This window comes from Cinclus cinclus, chromosome 7, assembly GCF_963662255.1.
Source record: "Cinclus cinclus chromosome 7, bCinCin1.1, whole genome shotgun sequence".
NCBI classification, from domain to species: Eukaryota; Metazoa; Chordata; class Aves; order Passeriformes; family Cinclidae; genus Cinclus; species Cinclus cinclus.
Window position 1 is genome coordinate 25,160,596 of NC_085052.1, and position 22,680 is coordinate 25,183,275.

The 22,680-nt window shown below is 41.6% G+C and overlaps 2 protein-coding genes across 5 annotated transcripts; both read left to right on the forward strand.

The window, feature by feature from the left end:
* The first annotated feature begins 231 nt into the window (after positions 1-231).
* Positions 232-3,323, forward strand: EXOSC3 (exosome component 3). The gene is made up of 4 exons (XM_062496432.1): positions 232-522; positions 664-813; positions 1,383-1,534; positions 2,963-3,323. Exons 1-4 carry the CDS (start codon positions 256-258, stop codon positions 3,162-3,164), a joined length of 771 nt encoding a protein of 256 aa, XP_062352416.1. The 5' UTR covers positions 232-255; the 3' UTR covers positions 3,165-3,323.
* Positions 3,324-10,301: 6,978 nt separating this feature from the next.
* Positions 10,302-20,749, forward strand: PRXL2A (peroxiredoxin like 2A). 4 transcript variants are annotated; one of them, XM_062496525.1, is made up of 6 exons: positions 10,302-10,319; positions 16,539-16,718; positions 17,085-17,176; positions 19,076-19,216; positions 19,970-20,134; positions 20,267-20,749. In XM_062496525.1, exons 2-6 carry the CDS (start codon positions 16,541-16,543, stop codon positions 20,363-20,365), a joined length of 675 nt encoding a protein of 224 aa, XP_062352509.1. In that variant the 5' UTR covers positions 10,302-10,319; positions 16,539-16,540; the 3' UTR covers positions 20,366-20,749. The 4 variants fall into 4 exon arrangements, with proteins under 4 accessions (XP_062352509.1, XP_062352508.1, XP_062352507.1 ...); XM_062496524.1 differs by lacking the exon at positions 10,302-10,319 and adding an exon at positions 10,831-10,975; XM_062496523.1 differs by lacking the exon at positions 10,302-10,319 and adding an exon at positions 12,969-13,841.
* Positions 20,750-22,680: the final 1,931 nt, after the last annotated feature.

Genomic DNA, 22,680 nt, shown 5'->3' on the forward strand with positions numbered 1-22,680 from the left:
CAGCTGCATCTGGAATAATTAACTGCGACTCCGAAGCGCACTAACAGTCTCGTCCGCTCCCCGGCACAAATGGAAGGCGGGCTGCTTCCCTGAAAGAGGAAGTGCCGCGAGCGGCGAGGAGGCGGCTCCAGCAGCTGTGGGATCGGAGGGCCGGGCCCTGTCCCGCCCCCGGCCGGGGGGTGTCGCTGCCGCCCCGCGCAGGCCGCAGAGCGCAGCCGCCCGGCCCGGCCGGAGGGGCCCTGCGCCGGCGCGGCCATGGCGGCGGAGCGCGGCGCGGCGGCCGAGGCCCTGGTGGGGCAGGTGGTGCTGCCCGGGGACCTGCTGCTGCTCCCCGCGCACTACGACGAGGACGCGGAGGGCGAGCGGCTGCGGCTGAGCGCGGGCGCGGCGCCGCAGGGGCGGCTGCTGTGCGGGCCGGGGCTGCGGCGCAGCGGGGCCGGGCTGCTGGTGACCAAGTGCGGGCTGCTGCGGCACCGGCCCGCGGGTGGCGGCGCGTACTGGGTGGACTCGCAGCAGAAGCGGGTAGGGGCGCGGCGGGACCCGTGCGTCCGTGTGTGTCCCTGTATGTCCGTGTGTGTCCCTGTGCGTCCCTGTGTCCGTACTTGTGTTAGCCCCCGTCTGGCCCGCGCTCCCCTGACCCTCTCTCCCCCTCCCCCGCTGCAGTACGTGCCGGTGAAGGGCGACCACGTCATAGGGATCGTGACGGCCAAAGCCGGGGATGTGTTCAGACTGGACGTGGGCGGCAGCGAGCCGGCGTCCCTGTCCTACCTGGCCTTCGAAGGCGCCACGAAAAGGAACAGGCCAAACGTGCAGGTGGGTGCCCTGGTTACCCTGGCGGTAACGCTCGAGCAGCGTCGTTTGGTGGCGCTTCTGTTGCGTTTTAGTAGCTTTTCTTTGGGATAAACCCACGTTAGAGGAGGTGTGCGGATCTGCTTGTATGTAATGGTTTCGCCTCGGTCCTCCTCGGAGGGTTTTGCACCGTTAGGCCGCGGCCTTTCTGGGGTTTCTTAGGAGGGCTGTAACTAGCGTGGTTTGCGCTCTCTCCGGTGGGCTGCGTGCTTCACTCTCGTGTTTTCGTCTGCTCATAGTGCTGCCAGGAGCAGATGCAGTTCATGAGTAAGCTGCATCCAACAGGGCACTCTTCTGTTAAATTTTTAAAACGTGATGCTGGCAGAAAATGTTAGTTGTGTGGGTTTTAACAGCACTATTATGAGTGGCTGTGTTGCACATGCATGCCACAGTTTCTGCACTCAGATGAAACACTATGAGCAGAATGTAAAAGGAACTGTGAAAAAAAAATAGGCTGGTGTGATATTTTTTTATTGTCCCTCTACATGGTTATAAGAGATTATACTTTTGTTCTTTGACGCTGTTTTGTTCAGGTGGGCGATCTTATTTATGGTCAGTTCGTTGTAGCCAATAAAGACATGGAACCAGAGATGGTCTGTATAGACAGCAGTGGAAAATCAAGTGGAATGGGAATAATTGGACAAGATGGCTTCCTCTTTAAAGTTTCCTTAGGTCTAATAAGAAAGTAAGTACTAAAAAATGTAAGTAGTCACTCTCTCGTGTAAGATTCCCACTACTGTTTCTTCTGAGCAGTGTGGGCAGTTTGGTAAATCAGACTGTGTAATTCTTGTAGTGCATTTAAACCAGTTTTACTGAATAGAGTATGGATTGATGTAGGAGGAATGTGTATTTTTCTCCTTAAGAGGCTTCGAAGCTCTATTGTATGGTGTTGCATGACCTGTTTAAAAAAAAAAGGGATGTGGTTGCCAAGGCAGTATGGAAAAATAAAAGCAGTGACCTGGGAAAGTCAAATATTCAGGATAGTGTTTCAGGTATGCACATATTACCGTGGAGTTTAAAGCTTGTCAATGCTTAATGTCCTTCTTCTGTTTCATGGGGTAGTGGAGAGTGTATGTTTGGCTGACAGCTGTTAAAGGGATCTTTGCACATCAGTATGCATTATTTTCTGACTTCCAAAGAAAAATAAATAGCATTGAAATAAAGATACAGATTTTAAAAATGTAGTGTTTTAGTTTAAAACTGACACATTAATCCAGGAAGTGTTCCGTGAGCTTTTAAATGTATTGTGAACTTTGGAGTTGCTTATGCCAATATAAATATGAGATTTTTTTGTGACTGTCAAAGAATACTAGATTACATAGATATACAGTAATTAAACTTCGTTGTTGTTTTTGGGGTGGAGTTTTTTTGTTGGTTTTTGTCACTCTTTGGAGAAGCAGTCTGGCAGAGCAGAGCAGCTTTTCCATACCTGTAGCTGTCTGATTTATATGCCTTATCAGTAGTCAGTGTGAACTGATACAAAAACTTTTTGCAGCCATTCTGTTTTCCAAATTTTGTCTGTATGCAAGTAAAAAATAGCAGTGTATTACAACCGCTAAATCCTGATGCGCTTTTAGTTTTTGTGAATACTTGTTCAACCTTGATTTAATCCTAGACACATTACAGCATTTAGTATGCTGTCATCTAATAAAAGTTAAGTAGTCTGTTTATTGCTTTTAATACTGTTTCCTGAAGCAGAAGGGAGGTCCTGTTTTGAAAGACACTTCTGAGGTGTCAAATTTATAAACAGCACTTAAAAATGTCATTTTGTCAAACAGTGTACTTTTAGAATTTATTAGATCATAGAATTGTTGTAAAAATATTAATTCACTATAAACTTGTCAGGGACTGCTTCTGAATCTAGTGAGGAAAAAAAACTAAATTTACAACGGTTTTATTTTTTAGGTACATGTATTTTCTATGATAGGAGCCTTGAAAATCTGATACTCTAGTGCTGTTTTGGGTGTATATGAAACTCTATCATCTTTCAGTGTTTCATGAATAGCTCCCATAGTAGGAGTACTGCTGGAGTTACTGGTCAGTAATAATGTGTTGTCTGTAAGTGTGAGCACTTCTTCCTCTGATTTTTTTTTTTTATTGGTCTTGTTCACAGGCTCTTGGCTCCCAAATGTGAAATAATTCAAGAGTTGTCACAATTGTACCCATTTGAGCTGGTGCTGGGAATGAATGGAAGAATATGGGTGAAAGCAAAAACAGTTCAACAGACTTTAATTATAGTAAATATTTTGGAAGCCTGTGAATATATGACTGCAGAACAGAGAAGACAAGCCCTTGCCAAACTGTCAGGGAACTGATAAGAGAAAACCTTGAGGATTTGTTTGTGATTACTGTAGGGTGTTTTGGTTATTTTTGTATTCAGATTTATATTAAAAGCCTTTTTTTAAATTAAGTACTAGACTTTGGTTGTTCTTCATTGGTTGTTCTTCATTTCCCTTCTTTATCCACTCAGCTTGTTTTTGTGTTTTTAAGGCGTTTGTTTGGACTCACCTTGTGGTTATGAAGCCCTGCTTATGTTCATTAATTTTCTGACTAATGGGAAGATGGTCTCTAGAAGCTTTCATTAGCTCTGAATTTTGAAACGTAACTACTTAGGTCTTCTTTTAAAAACCGGTCATTTTGTGAGCTGCAGGTATTTGTTTTTATAGTTATTAAAATGTCAAACAATCCATTTTTACTTGGGGTAGTAAAAAGTATCCTGTGGATCATTTATTTTGGTTGGGTGCTCCATTTATATAGTGACGTGAAGTAATTATTTAATATATTATGAAATTTGGGAATAGAAATGCAGATGGAGAATAATTGCAGGGTGTAGAATAAAAGAATCATGGGGTGGTTAAGGGAAATTATCAGATAAGGCCAAAAATATGTTCACAGGGACATTATCACTTTCCCCAAGAGATGACCTGCCTAGTAGTATGGACATAATGATTAGGATGTCACAATAATAACCATGTGTTTCTTGTTTCAAGACACTGATTTTTTTTAGTAATAGCATAAAGATGCCATAGAACTTTGCTAATATTTAACAAAATCAGCATTTCTGAAAAAAAAGCTGTTTGGCTTCTTTGTGTAACAGTCCCTCCAATGCATATAGAGGTGCTGCCCTAGGTAGGGTAAGCTCTCAGTGAATTTCAGTATGTGAGTAATTTCCTGCTGCTCTGAAGGAGAAGCCTGGATTAATGCAAGGGTAGGTACTGATACCTTCTTCCTGTGGGAGAAAAGCTTGATTGTAGGCACCTAATGAACTGCTTGCAGCTGCTAGGCAGTCATTTAGATCTGTGATGTTCCATGGTTCTTAATAAGCTGAATGGTTTAATAGCAACAGTTAAAGGAAATTACTAAAAATGAACTAATTAGAGTAAATCCAAATACCATCTTAATTAAAGCAGAAACATAATTGTCCCTGTTTATTCTGTATTTCATCCAAAGCTCAACCTATGGCATTTGATGATAGGGTTGTCTTTGGCAGCTCTGTCATTTAGCCATTGCTTCAGTTCAGAGCCAGCTCCTGTGAGTCATCTGTAATGTGCTTACTTACCTAGGGCTTCCCCTGGTTCGACAAGAACACAGCTCTAATGGTTTCCATGTGAGTCAAATGGCTGCAATTCAGAATTATTTGTGAATTTCACTGGTCTCCCTATTTAGCATCTAGGGCATTGCTCATCTGGCTTGGGAGGTCTTTAGTCATCTTTGTTCACTTGTCATCTCTTGTCAGAGATGTCAGCAGGTGAAGTGATTTTCATTGATATCCCGTAAACCTTTTTGGGTCTGTAGTCTGTCTCTTACTACACATGAGAAGCTGTAAATTAATCAGGTTTTCAGTAACTGTTCTTCTCTAGAGTCTTTTGAATTCCACCTAACCAGAGCCTCTGCAGGTTGTCTGTTGTTGGAACAATAGCTGGCATAGGCAGAAAAGCATTTGCCAAATTATCTCAGGGTTCTAACTTTTTTTTTTTTGTGTGTGTGGATTGTTCTTATAACAGTAAAACTGCAGGAATGGGCAATGACTTGGATCATTTGCTGGATAGTTGTGGCTTGTAATGAAAATTAGCCTTACCATTGTCCTTTGCCTAAACAAATTCCTTTCCCTTCCAAAAGCCTGTATTCCAAGCTTAACCTGCAAGATAAAAATGAACAATCCCTGTTAAAATGCTGGCTTGGTAGCGCAGCACAGCAAATGGCAACCTTGAAAGTTCTCAACATAATCAGCATGCTATTTCATACCACTGTCCCACTGTCACCCACTTATCACCCAAATACAAATGCAGTTAAATCAAGAACAGGATACAAGATGTATTGAAATTATGCTTATTAATTTAGCAAAACTAAATAACTAAAAAGTTCTTGGGTTTTACCCTCTACACAATCCTTCTACACTTAAGTTTGTCTGACAGTTTATACAGTGGAAAAAAATTACAGTGGATGTGAACAAAATGGGTGTGGGGAAAAATGCTTGAAAGAAAGTACACTTAAGCACATTACTAACAGAAGACAATATTCACATTTTAGTTTTCTTTTTAACTTTGGAAAAAAAAACATTCCTCAAACCAATTACAATTTGACAGGCTTTATCTAACAAACCAAATATTCAGGCAAAATCTAAACAATAGCTTTGCAAACTTTTAGTTCTATGTTGGTTTCTAAACCAGTCACGAGGAAAGGTTATGGAGTCTAATTTGCTTCTAGGAAGAAAGGCTGATCATGATTTAGTTATGAATTTTGCTGGAAGTCTTCCACATTCCCATTAAAGGCACATAAACCCCTATACTTTCAGAAATAGGACTTGCAGAAGGGGTGCTGTGGACTTGAAACGTACCTTGCTAAGTAAGTAGAACATCTTTTCTGTTGCATTTCTCCATGATGTTCACCCTTATCAGGTTAAGTCATCATTTAGAGTTGTTTATTTCAGATACCCTATGATTGTGCGTTGGATACTTTGTTATATTGCTTTTCTTTCAAGCTGTTGTGATCAAGTTACGTAAAAATGGTAGATGTCAACATGAAAATTGTTCATATGCCCATGAGAGATGAGCATAATCTCTCAAAAAGAAAGTTGGCCAACAATTAAACAGAAACCATGCATTGAAAATACGAAATACAGTTTGTGGCCCTTGGTTGGTGTATAAAGACTCAAGAACAAATACTGTCACAAAATACAGAAATGCAGTGTTGAAATTCAGTTTGATAGTAACACATTTGTGTTTTGCTCTAGCAGAAGAAAGTTACACAGACAAATAGCTCAGTGTAATAAAAGGATTAAGGGCTCAACTCTAAGGCTGTGGTTAGAGAGTGTGGTTGTAGCTCTGGTAGTTTAGAACTTTACTGTGCCTAACTACTCATTACAACCTTGCCACCAGGAGTTGGAACTGAGATTTGCTGGCATATGTGTTTGATTCCTTGCCAAGTTCTATCAAAAGGACTCACATTGGCATCAACATTTTGAATACCAGGGTTATTTTTGGTTTTATAACATGGATGTTCTTTAGCAAAAGAGGCTATGGATTTTTTTCTCCCAGATTTTAAATATTAAGAGCAGCTCATCTTCTACTGGAGAAGGTCAAATTTGTTCTAGAAAGACCAATTTTCCGCCTTGGAGCTTGGACAAATACTTCTGAGTAACAGCTACATCAACAGGTTGTTTTAAACCTTAAAAACTGATCACCTCCAATGCTTACAGAAAAGTATTTACACTAGATTTCTAGCTCCATACAACCACCTTGGTTGTATTAACAACACAAGCAGTCTTGTCCTTACTCATGACTTCTACAGATTGTTAGATGTGTAGCTACTCTTTAAGTCCATAGTGAGAAATTAAACGTGCCAGTTTTATCACAACAGCTTGTAAGAGAAATAGCCTAGAAACCTGGTGAGTGCCTGGATTTTAATAGAAACTACACAGTAGTTGCAGGATCGCTGCAGAATGACTGTTTTCCTCTGATGTCCTGATTTTGCAGAGGTGCAGTTACTGCTTTTTCAGTGCTCTTCGTGGGTAATTTGGGATGTTCAAGAGCCTGGTTTTGCTTGTAGAGCCTGAGGCTTGATCCACTATTCTAGTGGCTTGAATAGTCATTAAAAATAACTTTTTTTTACTGGTCTTCAGTGTCCTGCCTAAAACGAGAATATTAAAAAATCAGAGTAACTTTATTTGTAGCACTGCAGTAAACAGGAGACAGACAAACTATAGACGACATATTCTGTTTTGCTCCCACTTAGTAATTACCCTTACCTGACACAAGGATATTTAAGGACTGAAGGACAGTGGGAGGACTAATGACCTCATCTGCACTTTCCAAATGCCTTGGTTATCTTTTGTCTTGTAAATGGTAGGCTTTTCTGTGATTCAGTGTTTATTAGGCTATTGCAAAAGAGATTTGTTGTAAGAATCTGTATACCATTTGAAAAGACTTAACTAATTTCTTCCTGTTCTTGTCCAGATGGAGGGTATTGCACCAATCTCTTCTTGGTGTCCCACTGTGAACTGCTTATGTGAATGAACTAATTTCAAAAGACCTGTATTTCCTTTGGTTTCTTCTGGGACTACTGTACCCTGATCTTAGCTGAGATAAATCTGAGATTCTGTGTCTAGGCTGACTGGTGTGTTTATTTCCTGAGAATCAGGATGAGGCTGAGAACACTGCTATAGGGCTGCATGTCACTGGACAGCCTCCAAACAAGAGACAGCTTCTGCCTGGCCTAGTGGGGATCTGTGTCACTCTGCATCTGCGTGGCTTTGCCTTTAGTACTGTGTAGGTGAAAAGTTTAAGCTGTATGTTTTTTTTATATTTACATCTAATCTCATTGGCTTGGTATCGAAAGTCTTAATTAATTTAGAAGTCCTTTTACAGACCAAGGGCCTAAATCCCACCACTGTCTTTCCTTGTTGCCTTAGCGATCTCCTGTTTCCTCATAGAAAAGACAGTTTCTTTAATATAAGCCATTTGTCTAACAATGGCCTTGGTCTAAGACTGATCTACAGAAGCATGATCCAACAAGAAAAACTCCTGAAATAAAGCACAGCTTTGTCATTCTGTACATGAATTGAAAGTTTCGTAATACTAGATCATGTTTTAGCATAGCTACCGATACAGCACATTGTGACTTACAGGCATGCCAGGGAAATGTAATTAACTAATGTACAAGCAGTTTACAGATTGATTCTCCTCAATCACTGCTATAAAACTGAATTATGAAGGCAGGAAGAGAAGGACTGAATGTTGTTTTTAGGAGCACTGATAAACCTGGGAACGTGAAGATTAAATATTGATGACTGTTGCTTTGTGAAATGTGTGGGTATGTGTTCAAGAGTTAATTAGTCTCTTTTTAAAGAGGAAAAATACATGAATAACATGTGAACAGGTGAATGGAAAAACTCAACTATAATAGATCAATCTTAATATGATTTTATCAAAAAGGAGAACCAGAAAACCAAATAAGTCAAATTCCCATTCAGATTTCCTTCCAAAATTTCACTACTTTTCTGAAGCAATGAAGGCGAAGATATTCTAATAAAGACAAAGTAATTGTCACTGCAACTCCACTTAATACAACACAGTAGCTTTTCAAGGAAAGCAAGCTTTTCGGGAGGTGTGGGTAAGGAAGGTTAGGTTCCAGTATTTTCATGACACTGTATTTCTTTGTTAGATGTGTGCACGCATTCAAAGGATTTTGCTGCTTTGTTAAGTAGTATTCCTGGATGGAATCCAGATGTGTGGGCTCAGATTCTGCATTTTTTGCAACATTTTTACAATAGGGACAAATGAAATCAAACTCACTTCTGAGATGAACTGCTTGTTATTCTCACCTGGTGCCTTGTCATGGACTCCTGCCCAGGGCAAAAAATAAATAGACATTTTCATTTTGCCATAGGTAGGGCTTTTCTTTTCCTCATCAGCAATAGTGGCTACCTTGGAATTGTGAAGGCCAGCTGCCAGGTTGTTAGAGGTATATAATGTGCAGAAGTATCATTAAGAAAAAAGTTCATTTTTTATGCTTACCATGGAAACAAAAATAATGTAGCTGCCATTCTACCATTGCTAAATGTTGTCAGCTCGATCCATAACCATGATTAAATTCAGAATAAAGGAATCTTGACAGCCTGCAGAAATCAGGGTTTTAATTATGCAGTGATGGCTGACAATTTGACAAAAAATTTTCCAATTATTTTTTTTGCTCATAATGTTGTTCTAAAGATTGCTGTGTCAGCATGGCAGATACGTATATTCTAATGCTGATTGACTTTTAAAAAAATTACAAAGTCACTTCAGCATGTTAAGTTTGGTGTTGACAGAGAACCGACCCATACTAATTAAGGAGAAAAAGCAGAGATATTGTTTCATGTATTTTCCAGGAAAAAAGTAGCCACAAATTCTTAATCCTTCCAAATTCCCCATCTCTTTCACGCAGTCTGGTAATGCTGTTTCTGCCATGAGGTTTGCTTAGGTTATTTTTTTATTGCTCCTAAGACTTTAGTGTTTTTTTATGCTCCATTTGATTTATAAAAGAATATGTGTAGCTAAAAGCATAACTACCACAATTTTCGGCAAAAAGACTCAAAATATTTTCCTTGCAACTGCCTGAGCCCATGCCATTCTGACATGTGCAATGCGACACGGTGCAATAGGCTCTGTCTTGCAGAACTTGCTGTCCCGTGTGGCTTTCTAGCAGCACACGGCTGCTGCTGGGCTCTGCTGTAGGAGCAAAAAGATAAGAAAAGCCATTTTGTCTAGTTAAGTTTGGAATGTGGTGAAAAACAGTGGTTGGTGGAATGTAGACACGCCAGTACCACCAAAAGGGTTATGTTCATTCTCCTGAGCTACTGTTGTGTTACAGACCACACTGTTCTGTCATTTGACAGAAGGCTACTACCTTTTGTTTTTGTTTTTTTTGTTTTTTTTTTTTGAGACCTCAGAAAAACAGTCGCAAGGTAGTGAAGACGAGTCCTCTGCGTTTGTAGTTGGACTGGTGCCTAATGACCACAAGCATCTGAAGAGCGTGTTTGTTAAACGACGTTGTGACATGTTATTGGCTGTCTTATCTGAGCAAGTATATTCTTGAATGCAATATATATGCAAACATTTTAAGTGCCCCATTAATCAGATGAGTTAAATGATAAACTCACTGCATTCTTGGACTCAGGTCGTTATGGGTTGGGTGCTTTTTTTGCCTCGCATATTTAAGCGCTGTATCCCATAATGTATTTCGGTTCTTTCTTTGTTTAGCCAGAAGCTGCAGCAGCCCCCGAGAGGGGACAATGGGTTCCGAGAGGGAGCTGAAGGCTTTAATCCGTTCCAGCCGCTAACGGCGGGGCTAATCGCGCTGGCCGCACCGGCGCGGAGCCGCCGGGCCCAAGGGCACCGAGCGCGGCCGGCGGCGGTGCGTGCGCGGAGGGCGCCGGGGGCGGTGCCGGCGGGCCCGGAGCGGCGGCGCTGGGCGTGCGGGGTGTAGTGGGGGTGAGTGCGGGGTGTAGTGGGGGTGAGTGCGGGGTGTAGTGTGGGTGAGTGCGGGGTGTAGTGGGGGGTGAGTGCGGGGTGTAGTGGGGGGTGAGTGCGGGGTGTAGTGGGGGGTGAGTGCGGGGTGTAGTGGGGGTGAGTGCGGGGTGTAGTGTGGGTGAGTGCGGGGTGTAGTGGGGGTGAGTGCGGGGTGTAGTGGGGGGTGAGTGCGGGGTGTAGTGGGGGGTGAGTGCGGGGTGTAGTGGGGGGTGAGTGCGGGGTGTAGTGGGGGTGAGTGCGGGGTGTAGTGTGGGTGAGTGCGGGGTGTAGTGTGGGTGAGTGCGGGGTGTAGTGGGGGTGAGTGCGGGGTGTAGTGTGGGTGCTGGGCCGAGGGGCCGCGGTGTGGGTGCGGGGTGCGCTGGGCGTGCGGGGCCGCGTGTCCGTGCGATGCATCGGGGGTGGGCGGGACAGCGGCGCTGTGAGCGTGGGGCCGCAGCGTGGGCGGGAGGGCCACGGGAGCGCGTTGTGCCGCCCGCGGCCCGGCTGTCCCGTCCTTGCCTCGGGCTGTCCCGGCCGGGGGGAGGTGACGGCGGTTGCCGGCTGCTGAGAGCCGGGGCGGCCGGGCACCCCCGCGGCTCTCTCCATCGGACCTCCGCTGCCCATCCCGAGCTGCCCAGGTTTGAAATCCTGCTTATGCCTGCCCTCGCGGTTTAACCTTCTGGGAGATCCCTGCTTGCTAAACAACCTTATCCCGTGTGTAAGTAGGCACAGCGGGATCCGTGAAGGACGAACAGACTCCGTGCTTCGTTTCTCATTTCGTTCGTGATGCCCTGGTTGCGTCCTGGGTGCAGTGGCTCAGCTCAGGATATCGATCCACCTTTGAGGTGCTAGAAGGACCAGCCTGGAGCTTTCCCAGCCTTTTATAACCACAGGAGCGGTGTTCCCATCAGACCTGGTTCTTAGCAAGCGATGAAAGGGGAAACAAGGTTGTGGGGAAATTATTCCACGCTGGGTGTATGGCGATGTGTTACAGCCTCATTTATGCATAGAGCCCCTCTGCCCTATGGGGTGGAGTTGAAACGTGTCCATTTTTTGTGTCTTTGCTTTTAGTAATAATTTTGTGGTTGTGAATTCTATAGTGTGAGAAAAGTTAAAATATAAGCAAGGCCTAAGAACCCGAAAAAGTGGAAAAATCTTAATTTAAGATTGAATCTGCAGGATTTAGAATTCTTGGACCTTCTGGGTAGGAACAGGAGGGATCACTTGCCACCTAGCACCTGCTGTACTTTCAGTAAATGCTGACTTGTATTGTTAGTGGGTCTGTTGGTATTCCCTTTCCTCTGTCACCTCTGCAGACTGACACAGGGTGCAGCTTTCCTGCTCTGGATCGTTAGCAGACCAAAGCAGTGAGTTCATCCTGCATTATCTTCAGAGAGGTACATTTGGCAGTTCTGTGTTTCATGAAATATCTCACGTCTCTGTGGTATCCATTGATCTGTGGTATCCATTGGCTGATCAGAGATCTGAATTTTTCCATACACAGTGTCTAGCTGCCTGTTCCCTCTCAATACACCAAGAGAGCTGGAAGATTTCCCAAGTGGTGTGCCAGAGCTCTTTGCTCTCCCTTGCTCAAAAGAAAAGATTTGTTGAGATGTTGTGTTTCTTTAAAACAGCCTGAGAATGGGGATAACAACTAATTTCCTTTCAAAGGAAGGAGTGTGGTTTGTTTGCTTGACACAGCAACCTTTTCTACAGCTACAGCCAAGAGCACAAAATTCAGTATGAACCATGCATGGATTGGGAAGAAACCTAAAAAGATGATTGTTATTTTTGACACAATGTGTGGTTTGTTAGGTCTTTACAATGGTAAAAAGAAAGGAAAATAATCCCTTGTATTTGAAAATTACATTTATGCCACAAGAAATGCTAGGAGCATTGCACACAAGACGTGCATTGATTTTGGTGTTTACAGGCTAATTTAAGTTGGAAGAGTTCTCCTAGGTATCTCCAGTCAGATCCCTGCTTCAAGCAGGGCTAAGTTTGGAGGTCTGTCAAGATGCTATATTTTGTAATCCTTAATGGTATTTAAATGCTCATGAAATCTTGACGAGCATGTTACCAGGTTATTGTGAATTGTAAATTTTCTTTATAGGACTTAGCTTACAAAGGTATTTGTAATCATGACTCATTGTGGTGGGGGGAGCGGAATGTCTCATAAAAAATCACCTCAACTTGTGGGATGCGCAAGTTCTGACAAAGCTCTGAAACATTTTTTGGCTTGATATGGAACATCTTGGGGAAGCTGGGGTGGGAGAGAAGGGAAGAACAAGCAATGGTCAGAGCCACTTTAGACTAGAGAGTATTTGCCAGCGCAGTCCAACTTGCAAGACCATTTTCTTTTTAGGAAAAGTATGTAAGGAAATCTGTTTGCTACTCTGAGTCTTATTGGCATCTTGAAAACAGAATATTTTGGGTTTTGTTTTTTGGTTTTTTTGGACACAGCTGCAATGGGTCCTGTTTACACTGTTAAAATGTAAACACTGCTGCATGTTTAAGGATAGCTGTCTACAAAATAACAATTTTTTCTTTGGTTGTGGGTGGGAGGGAAATGAGACATCTAGAAAACAATGTTTTAACTGGTCTTGACAAAAGTGAAGACCATCCACTGGCACTTGAAACAGGCTTATGATTAAGCTTGTTTAAATTCTTGTTTAAATGAGTACTGGCTCAATAAAATAAGTCACTGTTATTTTGTACATCTCTTGTCGTTGTCACAAAAACATACAGAAGGTTGTTTTTCCTTTTTCCTTTAGACTGTACTGTTTAAAGAGAAGTGTTCATTATTTTCTGAAAATTTTAACATTTGAGAGGTTAAAGATCTATCTGATAGTCACAGAGAAAATAACGTTTTTAGCAAAGGGACATTGCCATTAAAGCAGGTAACTGACCACAGAAACACTGGGTTCATTCTCTAGTACAGCTTCTATACTAATATTTTTTCCTAATATTGTGCATTGTGGTATTTTTCATTTTTTTCCAGGGTTGTTTGCATTGTTTTGGCATGCGGTGTGCATGTGTGAAGGGGTTAGATGTAGAATAGTCTGAAACACAGGGAAAACGTTACTTGTAAGAATGCCCAGTTCTACAGAAGAGCGTGGCTTAGCATGCAGATCTAAAAGTTTTGTGTTGTGTTCCCAGCTTCAGAAAAGCTTTCTGTAATTCCTATTCTGCCCATAAAAAGGGTAACCATGTGTTCAGTTAAAAAAAAAAAAAAAAAAAAAGAAAAAAAGAACTAAGAAAAAAAGAAAAAAAGGGTTGAATGATTAAGATACCTTCAATGGCTCTTTGCCTGGATTGGACAGCCGTGCTGGCTTTTATCCCCGCAGGGTGGCTGGGGCAGGGATTGTCAGAAGGCAGAGGCTGCGGGGCCGGGCTCCTCCCCAGCGCTGCCGCTCGCCCCCGTGCAGCGCCTTCGCTGCTCTGCCTGCCGGAGCTGCTGCTGCCCGGGCTGCCGGCCGGCATCAGCAGCCCGCATGGGTTCTGGTGAGTGCTGCACCCCTGCTAAAGGCTTGCGGGATGCTCTCCTGCCTCTTCTCATGGAATATGGCTTGTGGGATGCTGCATGTCTGGTGTCTCCTTATTGCTGCTCGGTGGTTAAAAACTTGATCACAAGGCAGTTGTGTTTGTATTTCAGGGTGGGGGGCGAAGGTTGTGAAGTCCTTTTGAGCTTCAGATTTCCTTAATAAGCAGCAGCTAACCAGAAATGAAGCTGCTATTTGAAATGCTCGGCTGTTTTCCAGACAGTCTCAGCAGCTGGGGTTCAGTGACACGATGCGTCAGGGCTCAGCCTGTCTCGTTAGCAAATGTTTTAATAATCCTGCCTGCTGCTTCCCATGCATGTTTTTTAAAGTGGCTCATTATGGTGTTTGGTTAGCAGGGGAAGAATTTAGGTATCACCCTGCAGAGCTGCATTTTCCTTTTTCCTATGTATATAAATAGCAAAAAATTCCCCTATTTGAATAAGGTTGTGGTTTTTGTCACTGTGTGGAGACCAGAGTCCAACTAAAATGAAGGGGTGTGTTGTCTACACGTAATGATCTCCTGGATCAATAACTACTGATTGGAAGCTGACTTTCAGAGATGTTGTTTATGCTAATGAAAAGCTATGTGAGAACTATTCATTAATCACTTGCCACAATTTCTGTAACATTTTTTGTACACAAATGATGTGCACAAACGATTAATACTTGGGTCCCCCTCCACTGCCCATAACTATACATTTTAAAAACCACCCACTTCTTGACCTGATGAGATTGAAATCCGAACAGTTGGGTAATCCAACTCTAGGAAGGAGCAGGGGTTTAGCCTTTTGGGTATGCCACAGAGATTTTAAGTCTTAACACAAGGATATCGTTGCATTACATACATTTGGAGTTACATTTGCATCATTCCAAAGGCTGGGGTCAGGATGGTCTCTCATAGGTGTCAGAGGCAGATATTAAAAAGGTCATTATGATGTGACTTCATGTTTGAAAGAAATGTGTAAAGAAAGCAGAAACAGTCAAGGAAGTTTTGCCTTGGTTAGAAATAAGTGGTGCAATAGAGTAGGATCTGTTCTCTTAGCTGCATGATGTTTGTGTAAACTGGCCTTGTTTCTTGCTCAGAATCATGGATTATTTAGGTTTTTAGATACCATGATACTGCCTCCCTTGAAACCAAATACACTGTTAAAAGAACAATGCGATTTTGTTTGGTTGGTTTTTGTTTCCCAATGTTGCATTTGTTTATCAGTAGTATTCTGGAGCTGGGTTAAAGGATAGAAAGGGGTTTCATTACAGAAAATTCTGGGCACAAAAGTGAGGAGTTACTCCTAATTGATTCTGAATTCTGGCAACAGCTAGCTGTGGGGATAAAGATCATGTATATGTCTGGTTTATTGCCAGTCATAGTTCAAAAGAGTAATTAATATTTTCTTGCACTTATTGGGGTGGGAACCTCACCCATACAAAAGTATATACAAGACAAGAATATTTACCAAAATACTCTATCAGGAAATATGGTTTTACTGAAAAAAAATATTCTCCATAATGTGTAATGCTACAGTTACATGAGTAAAAATATACAGCCATTGTGAAGTAAGTGTTCAGTGACTTCTTACACTGCCAAAACTCCAGTGACTCTTGTACCAGTTATTATTCAGAGCAGGATCTTGAACTTTGTCCACGAGGCAGGGCCTGTTGTGATTTCCAGCATCCTCATTAACTGATACTGCCTCTCTGGAAGCCCTTTCCAGGCTTGTGAAACACTTGCAAGGGTCAGGATTGGGCTGGGGGGGGTTTGTGGATGAAAGGTGGTTAAACAAAATTGCCTTCTAACTTGAGCCACCAGTTTTAAACCACAAGCAGGGTTTGTAGTGTAACACTGGAATATCTGTAATGTAGTGGCTCCCATTGCAATGCTATCAGCATATTCCAGCTGGTGGGTGTGAGTTTAGGCTGTTTGTTCCTGCTGTCCTTTCTGCTTTAGCAAGAGTGGAAGTGAGTTAACATAGAAGTGCTGTCCCGGGCATGTTTGTAATGTTGGATCACTAGGTAATAAAATGGTTGCAAGTCTACATTTTTCTGTCTGCAGGCATGAGCTCTAAGTTTGGCTTTGTGCCTGCTTTGGTTCTCAGTGGGGAACTGAAAGGAATGTGAAAGGTTACCAGTTATGATGAACCAGATATAGAAGGTTTAAATTAATTTTTTCCCAAGTCTTCTATAGTATATTTGTAAAGTTCACTGTTGAATATGTGAATATTGTGTGTAAAACATTTCATCTACAAATGCTTCTCTTTTTTGAAAGAAACTGCTGTCTTACTGTAATTATTTACGTCACTGGTAATGTACAGGTCATATTATTGGAAGCTCTTTATTATACATATAGACTTTGATTATCTTTCTTCTCCTTATTGCATCCGAGCACCTGAGATGTGTCTGCATCTTAAGTATTAATGATTTTGTCTGGTGGCAGGAAAGGATAAGAACATCTTGTTAATATCTAGTTTTGAAGTAGGTCAGGCACAGAACTGGAATGTAATCTCTATCTTTTAAAACCAATTTCAGTACGTTAATAAACATACAAATCATTTCCATTAAACCAAAAATACCTGCATGAACTTTTAGTTGTTTTAATCCAATTCCTCCTCCTCTGGCATCACTGATGTCCACTGTCTGAGCTGTTCTTTCTTTCTCTTTCCAGAAATGTCCTTCCTGCCTGACCTGGGGGCCTTCACCATGGGCATGTGGTCTGTTGGCCTTGGAGCCATTGGAGCAGCTGTGACAGGGATTGTCCTTGCTAACACTGATTTATTTTTGTCCAAGCCAGAAAAGGCTACATTGGAGTTTTTAGAGGAGATAGACCTAAAAACTTTGGGACCAGGTAAGGTTCTGGCTATTTCAGACCACATTCTTCAAGAATTGGACTTTTATAAGAACCTTTCTAAGGCCAGTGTTGAAAGTAGTTTTCTTAGTCTTTCCTAGTTATGACATGTAGTTGAGTGCCCTTGATATCCAATGCTTGTGGTGAAAAGCAACCAAAACTGTTATTTCTGGATGAAACAAGGCATGCTGCTAAAAGTTAATAATGCAGTAATCTCCTCTTATATGTATAGACTTTTTTTCCCTGTTAGAACTGTATTTGAATGTGGAATTCTCTGCAGTGCTTTGTGTTGGTCCATAAAGCATTAATCATTATAAACAAGAATGACTGATATTATTGTTGGTGTTGTCTCTTCTGTACAAACAGAACAAAGGACATTCAAAGCAAGTGAACTATGGAAGGAGAATGGTGCAGTGATCATGGCTGTACGAAGACCTGGATGATTTTTGTGCAGAGAGGTACTTGCTTGGCTTGGGGATTAATTAAGACTTGAGGTCTGCTTGCATAGATAGTCTGTAAATAAAGGGAGGGGATGAATAGGACAGTCATCAAATACATCTAAAATGTCTTAAAGGTTTTGTTTCATAGTTCAAACTGGTCACCAGCTACCAGCATACTTAGTTTCCTTTGCAGCTGGTTTGTATGGTCCAGGTCCTGAGCTTTTTCCTTCTGAAGGTGAATGTTAGATGATTTTTACATCTGCCAGGGACCTAGCCCGTGGCAATTAGAAAGGGAGATTGCACAAGATTCAGTTGGTAATTAGTCTTATGGGATATTTATATATATATATAGTACAAAATAAATCTCCGTGAGCCAGGTAGTCTCTGGTCAAATGCAGCCCAAGACTGGATTGGCAGAAAGCCATCAGATAAAGCTCATATGCAAAAAAAAAAGAGGTGTGCATAGAGGGAGTACCTCTGTGTTCTGGGTGCTAAATGTGAGGCAGGAAGGTAGACTCTGAAGATAAGGAGTTTGTGTTCCATAACAAGGTGGGTTGGAAAACAGATTTTGATCCTTAAGTTGACATTAGGCTCCTTGGGTGGAGCTCCTTGGAAGCAGACAGCTAAAATATGATTTGAATGTACCAAGTGCCTGGGAACAGCCATAGCCTGCACCTTGGATGTTGTGTTTCTCATAGCTATAAGGAAAAATAGTTATTATGTTGTTACTCACTATTCTGTAACATGGAGTAATTAATACTGTAACCTCTTCATTAAAGCATCTGCTCCCATCAGTAGTAACTGCCTAAATAGGTGTAGAATTCATAGAAGGTTAAAGTGCCTTGCTCTCTGAACAGGTGTAGCATAGGCAGGAGGAGAATGCTCTTACGTGCCTGACTCTGTAATTTTCACACACAGTCAGTCAGGAATCCAAGAGTGATATTTTAGTAGTAGTAGTAGTATTACCAAAAGTTTCAAATTTTCCTGTCTGCTCATTGCTATCTGTTTGCTCCTTGGTACTCAGTGGATTCTAGATATCCTGCAAACCTTTCAGTTAAGGTATTCCAGTTAGGTGACTGAGAGTGATCAGGTAAATGGTGTCCATGTTTTTAAAGTGTGGAGTCGAGTTTTTTGGTGGGAATTCTGTCCTGTAAAAATGACCTTTCTCCACGGGAGATAGGAAACATATTTTCAGTGCACACTCTGAGCCGTTCAAAACCTTAGGGATCTTTGTACAACTGTAAGAATTGGGATTCCTTTAGGAGAACAAAATACCCAGCAGATGAATGGTGACACCTTACGCTCCTACACACCAGAAAAAGAAATTTTGCTTCTAGGATACTGGAAGTTTAAGAAGAAATTCCCTGGTGTTTTTTTTTTTTTTTTTTTTTTTGTTGTTGTTGTTTGTTTGTTTTTGTTTTGTTTGTTTTAATGGGGGATTTAGGAAGGAAAGTGTTATCTTCATTACTTACTTTAAACTTGTATAGCCTGTGTCTGCACTGAGCCCTCAAAATACTTTGCAGAAAGACTGATAATGATGGCTGTCAATTTGGAAAAAAGGATTGAAAATTCTTAAAAAGTTAAATTATGTGCAGGCATTATATTTTTACCATTTGCAAATACTTTAAAAGATAATTGAAGTCCTATTATAGGCCAGGTGTATCTACAACTTTAAGTTAAAAATATGTTTTACCCAGTGAACACTCAGAAGAATCTGCTTCCTCCATGTTTAACAAAGAAAATGGTAATAAATCTGGTGAAGAGCTGCCTAGGAGTACAACTAGCTTAAATGTTACATGTCTCTTTCTGGTTTGTGCCTCAAGCTAGAACTTGTGTGTTTCTGATGGTGTTGAAATTCATGGTGAAGCTTTCCAACCTCCATTTATTGAAATGTTTGGGGTTTTTCCCTTTGCTTAGGAGGCTTCTGAGCTCTCCTCTCTGAAACCCCAGCTGTCCAAGCTGGGTGTCCCTCTCTATGCTGTTGTGAAAGAGAAGATAGGGACTGAAGTGGAGGATTTTCAGCATTATTTCAAAGGAGATATCTTTCTGGATGAAAAGGTATAGTGAAGTTGGTGTTCTCCTTTTATTTAAAAACAAATCTATGAATGTCGTCTTTGAGGAGCCTGCATAAATAAGTAGAATGTAGTCTGATTGAAAAAGGATTTAGTAGCACTGTAGTTTAAGAAGTTAATTGGCTTGGTTTTTCTATATTTATACATCCTGCTGAGCTTACAAACTGCATAATAGCTATGCACTGATAACGTGCTGTTGCAGGATTATTCCTCCCCTTTAACAGGTAAACAATATGGCCTGTAATATTTATTCCCTTCTTCCACTGGCTGTGTGACTCACTGTTGTTTATCATGTGCAAATCAAGGTTTGAAGGGGACACATATAATTAATTCATGATGTACAGGCCAGATTGCAGTGATATGGCTTCTCCTGGTACACTGGCACGTGCTGGATTGCCAATCTCATGTCCTACAAAAGCACCACCCTGCTTTCTCCGTAAACCAGGAGACACATTTAAAAATCGTTTGGGTTCTGAAGAAAGAATATGTAACACTCAAAATCTACTAGATCCTTTTATTTTCTCTCTCTCCCCTGCCTATGTGAAAGAATCAGGCTGAATTTAACAAAAATCCAACAACCAACTGACCAAAAACTATGTTTATCAGAAAACACTGCTGCTGTCAGCAGTAGGGATGTAGGTGTGCATGGGGCTTAAATAATTGTGGATAAGCTTAAAATCCACATGAACCAAAAGTCCTTTTCCCTTTGTTTATTGACATATTTTCTGTTCCCCTGCAGAAGGGCTTTTATGGTCCACGCAGACGAAAAATGATGTTGTCAGGCTTTTTCCGCTTGGGAGTTTGGCAAAATTTCTTCCGTGCTTGGAGAAGTGGATATAATGGAAATCTGGAAGGAGAAGGATTCACGTTGGGAGGTGTATATGTGATTGGGGCAGGAAGACAGGTACTGCAGGCCATCTAGGAGGCTTTTATCTCTCATATAAGATCAGAAGTTCATTTCCTGGAATTGTTTGGTTGGCCAGTGGATCTTTTGCAGGGAGACATGTCTGAATTTCTCTCTTGTGTCTTTGACTAGGGTGTTTTACTGGAGCATCGTGAGAAAGAATTTGGAGACAAAGTCAGCCTTCCATCTGTCCTTGAAGCTGCTGAGAAGATAAAACCACAAGCTTCATAAATGGAAAAACAGTTGCACATGTTTTTGATTAGAGCTTGAAATGTAGAATGTATCCATGTCTTGAATGTGCGGTGTAATTGCATAACTATTTAGGGATTAATTCACAGGGAAGGTTCTCTATTCAAACCCAGAGAATGATGAAGTTCCTCTTGGATTGTTTTTGGTTCCCTTGCAGCCTTCCAGGTGGTCAGGATTTCAACTGGTCCTTTGTATTCTGACTGTATTTATGAAAGGCTAGGTCTAAAATCTGACCTAACCTAGATGTTTTCAGTCAGAGACAGTTGGTTGAAAACCTATCTACCTAGGGAAACACAGCTCTGCTAAGGCTGTAGTAATGGAGTACCAGCTGAGGGGAAAAGATAATAAAACTTTATGTAAATGAAATGCCTTTGGTTTTTGCTTTTTCATTAACATGTAAATACATCTGTGTTTCTAGAAAACTACTGTCTAGAAGACCCTGTCAGTCTGACTCTGAGATTTCGCATTCAAGACATGCCGCTATGTCTGCACAGTGAATTTCTTGTTAGTTCACTACTGACTCTAGATCTTCTAAGTCCATGTGATTCCCTGCAAGGAATATAACTGTGGCTCGAGGGCAGGTTCATTTTTGTATTTAAGATTGTTTTTAAAAAAATTGCATCCTTGTGGGTGAAATTCTGACCTTTTCTTATTAGTATTTATATCCAGGTAAAACTGATTTTAACAAAAAATATTTATATAGTCTTCAGGGTCTGTTCTTCACAGTTCCCAGCAGTAACACTAGCAGTGAGGATTTTGAGTGATTCATATGTTTCATTTGGAAACTAAATAGAAATTGGACTCATGTATGCTACTATCAGCTGAAATTTGTGTTTGATTATTTTGGGGGTTGGAGGAAGGAACAGGATTTGGAGAGTACAGCAGCAAGTTGACTCTATGATAAAGACTTCCTCTGTAGAGGCTTTCCTCGGAGCCATGGACAGATGCAGAGAACCATGAAATAAAGAATTGTGCCTGAGGGATTCTTTTCCTGGGTTTTACCACTGAAAGGCAGTACTGGTATGGTGTGCTGACACAAGGCCCCTAAAAGGTTCAAAGTAGTGTGTGAGTGTCCACTTGTGTGCAGTCTGCATATGGATAGTTGGGAGTGCAAGTGGTAGGAAACACAGAGATGCTAAAAGCAATGGGGGTGAGCTACAGTCTCCTATAGTTGCAAGAGGCTATGAATAAATAAGATCTTACAGCAGGAATATTCTGGATGGTGGCTTCTGTAGAGTGCTGAGTTCTCTTTATCATGGGAAGTAGAAAGCTTCGCTATTTCCAGAGAATAGATCTTGCACAAAGACCAGCAAAGGAGGCACTGCTCTTAGACTTGCATTTCAAGCCTTGTCTCAAGGGCTGTTTGTGCATTTCACATAAACATGAAATGTGAAAGACATAAATAGTCCTTGGAGAATGGGATGGAAGCCAGATAAATACCAAGAAATTGAAGATAAAGTGAAATGCCTGTAGAACCTGCTGAATCTGGAAAGTATCTCCTTACAATTTTGTATACAAGCAACTGAATTCCACCCACTTGTCAGCTCTGGCTGCCCAGACTGCAAGAAGCCTTAGATGATGACAAGGACGCCATGGGGCTGCAGCCTGCTCTCAGCCTGCCCAAAGGGACTGGAAACAGAAGCAGGCAGCTATGTTATCCAGCAGCATGGAAGTATAATGGCTGTCAAACACATAAATCACTAACATGCTGAAGTGTTCCTATAGCATAAAAACATTTTTAGAAAGGCCCATGAAGTCTTCTTAAGTTTTTTAAAGTACTCATGGAAACGGAAAGTTCTCTGTTCTGGCAGGTTCCCCAGGGGGATGTATACAGAAACCATATCATACCGAGGTCTTTTCCTGCTCTAAACAGCATTATTTCCTGTGAACAGCACGCTTCTTCTTTGAAAGTTATACAAGCTTACTTGCATTTCAAAGTTTTCTAATCCTGTCTTTCAAAAATCAACATTTGGAGCCCTGCAAAGTAAAAATGGCATTTGAAATTGTTCTGAAAAATTGTTCTTGATAAATCTGATTATTTTTTTCAAGCCACCCTTGGGATTATTTGGAGTTGACTCATCCTTTCCGAACCCCATACTGACAAAATAAAAATGGGAAGGATTGAAAATACGTGGTACATAGGAGCTAGGAACAGATAATTACCATTGGAAATGGGCTAATCCAAATAACTAAAATTAGAGCAAAATAGTAAACGAGGAACAAATTAAATCTTAGCGAATTTCCAATACTGCAGACTGAATTTAGAATGTACACTGAAAAAAAAATACAGTTGTTGA

Bases quoted from the DNA above. Each gene is read 5' to 3' on its own strand.
- EXOSC3 (XM_062496432.1), top strand. From the start codon at position 256: ATGGCGGCGGAGCGCGGCGCGGCGGCCGAGGCCCTGGTGGGGCAGGTG. The intron at 814-1,382 runs GTGGGTGCCCTG...TGTTTTGTTCAG, and splicing joins GGAACAGGCCAAACGTGCAG to GTGGGCGATCTTATTTATGG. The intron at 1,535-2,962 runs GTAAGTACTAAA...TCTTGTTCACAG, and splicing joins TCCTTAGGTCTAATAAGAAA to GCTCTTGGCTCCCAAATGTG.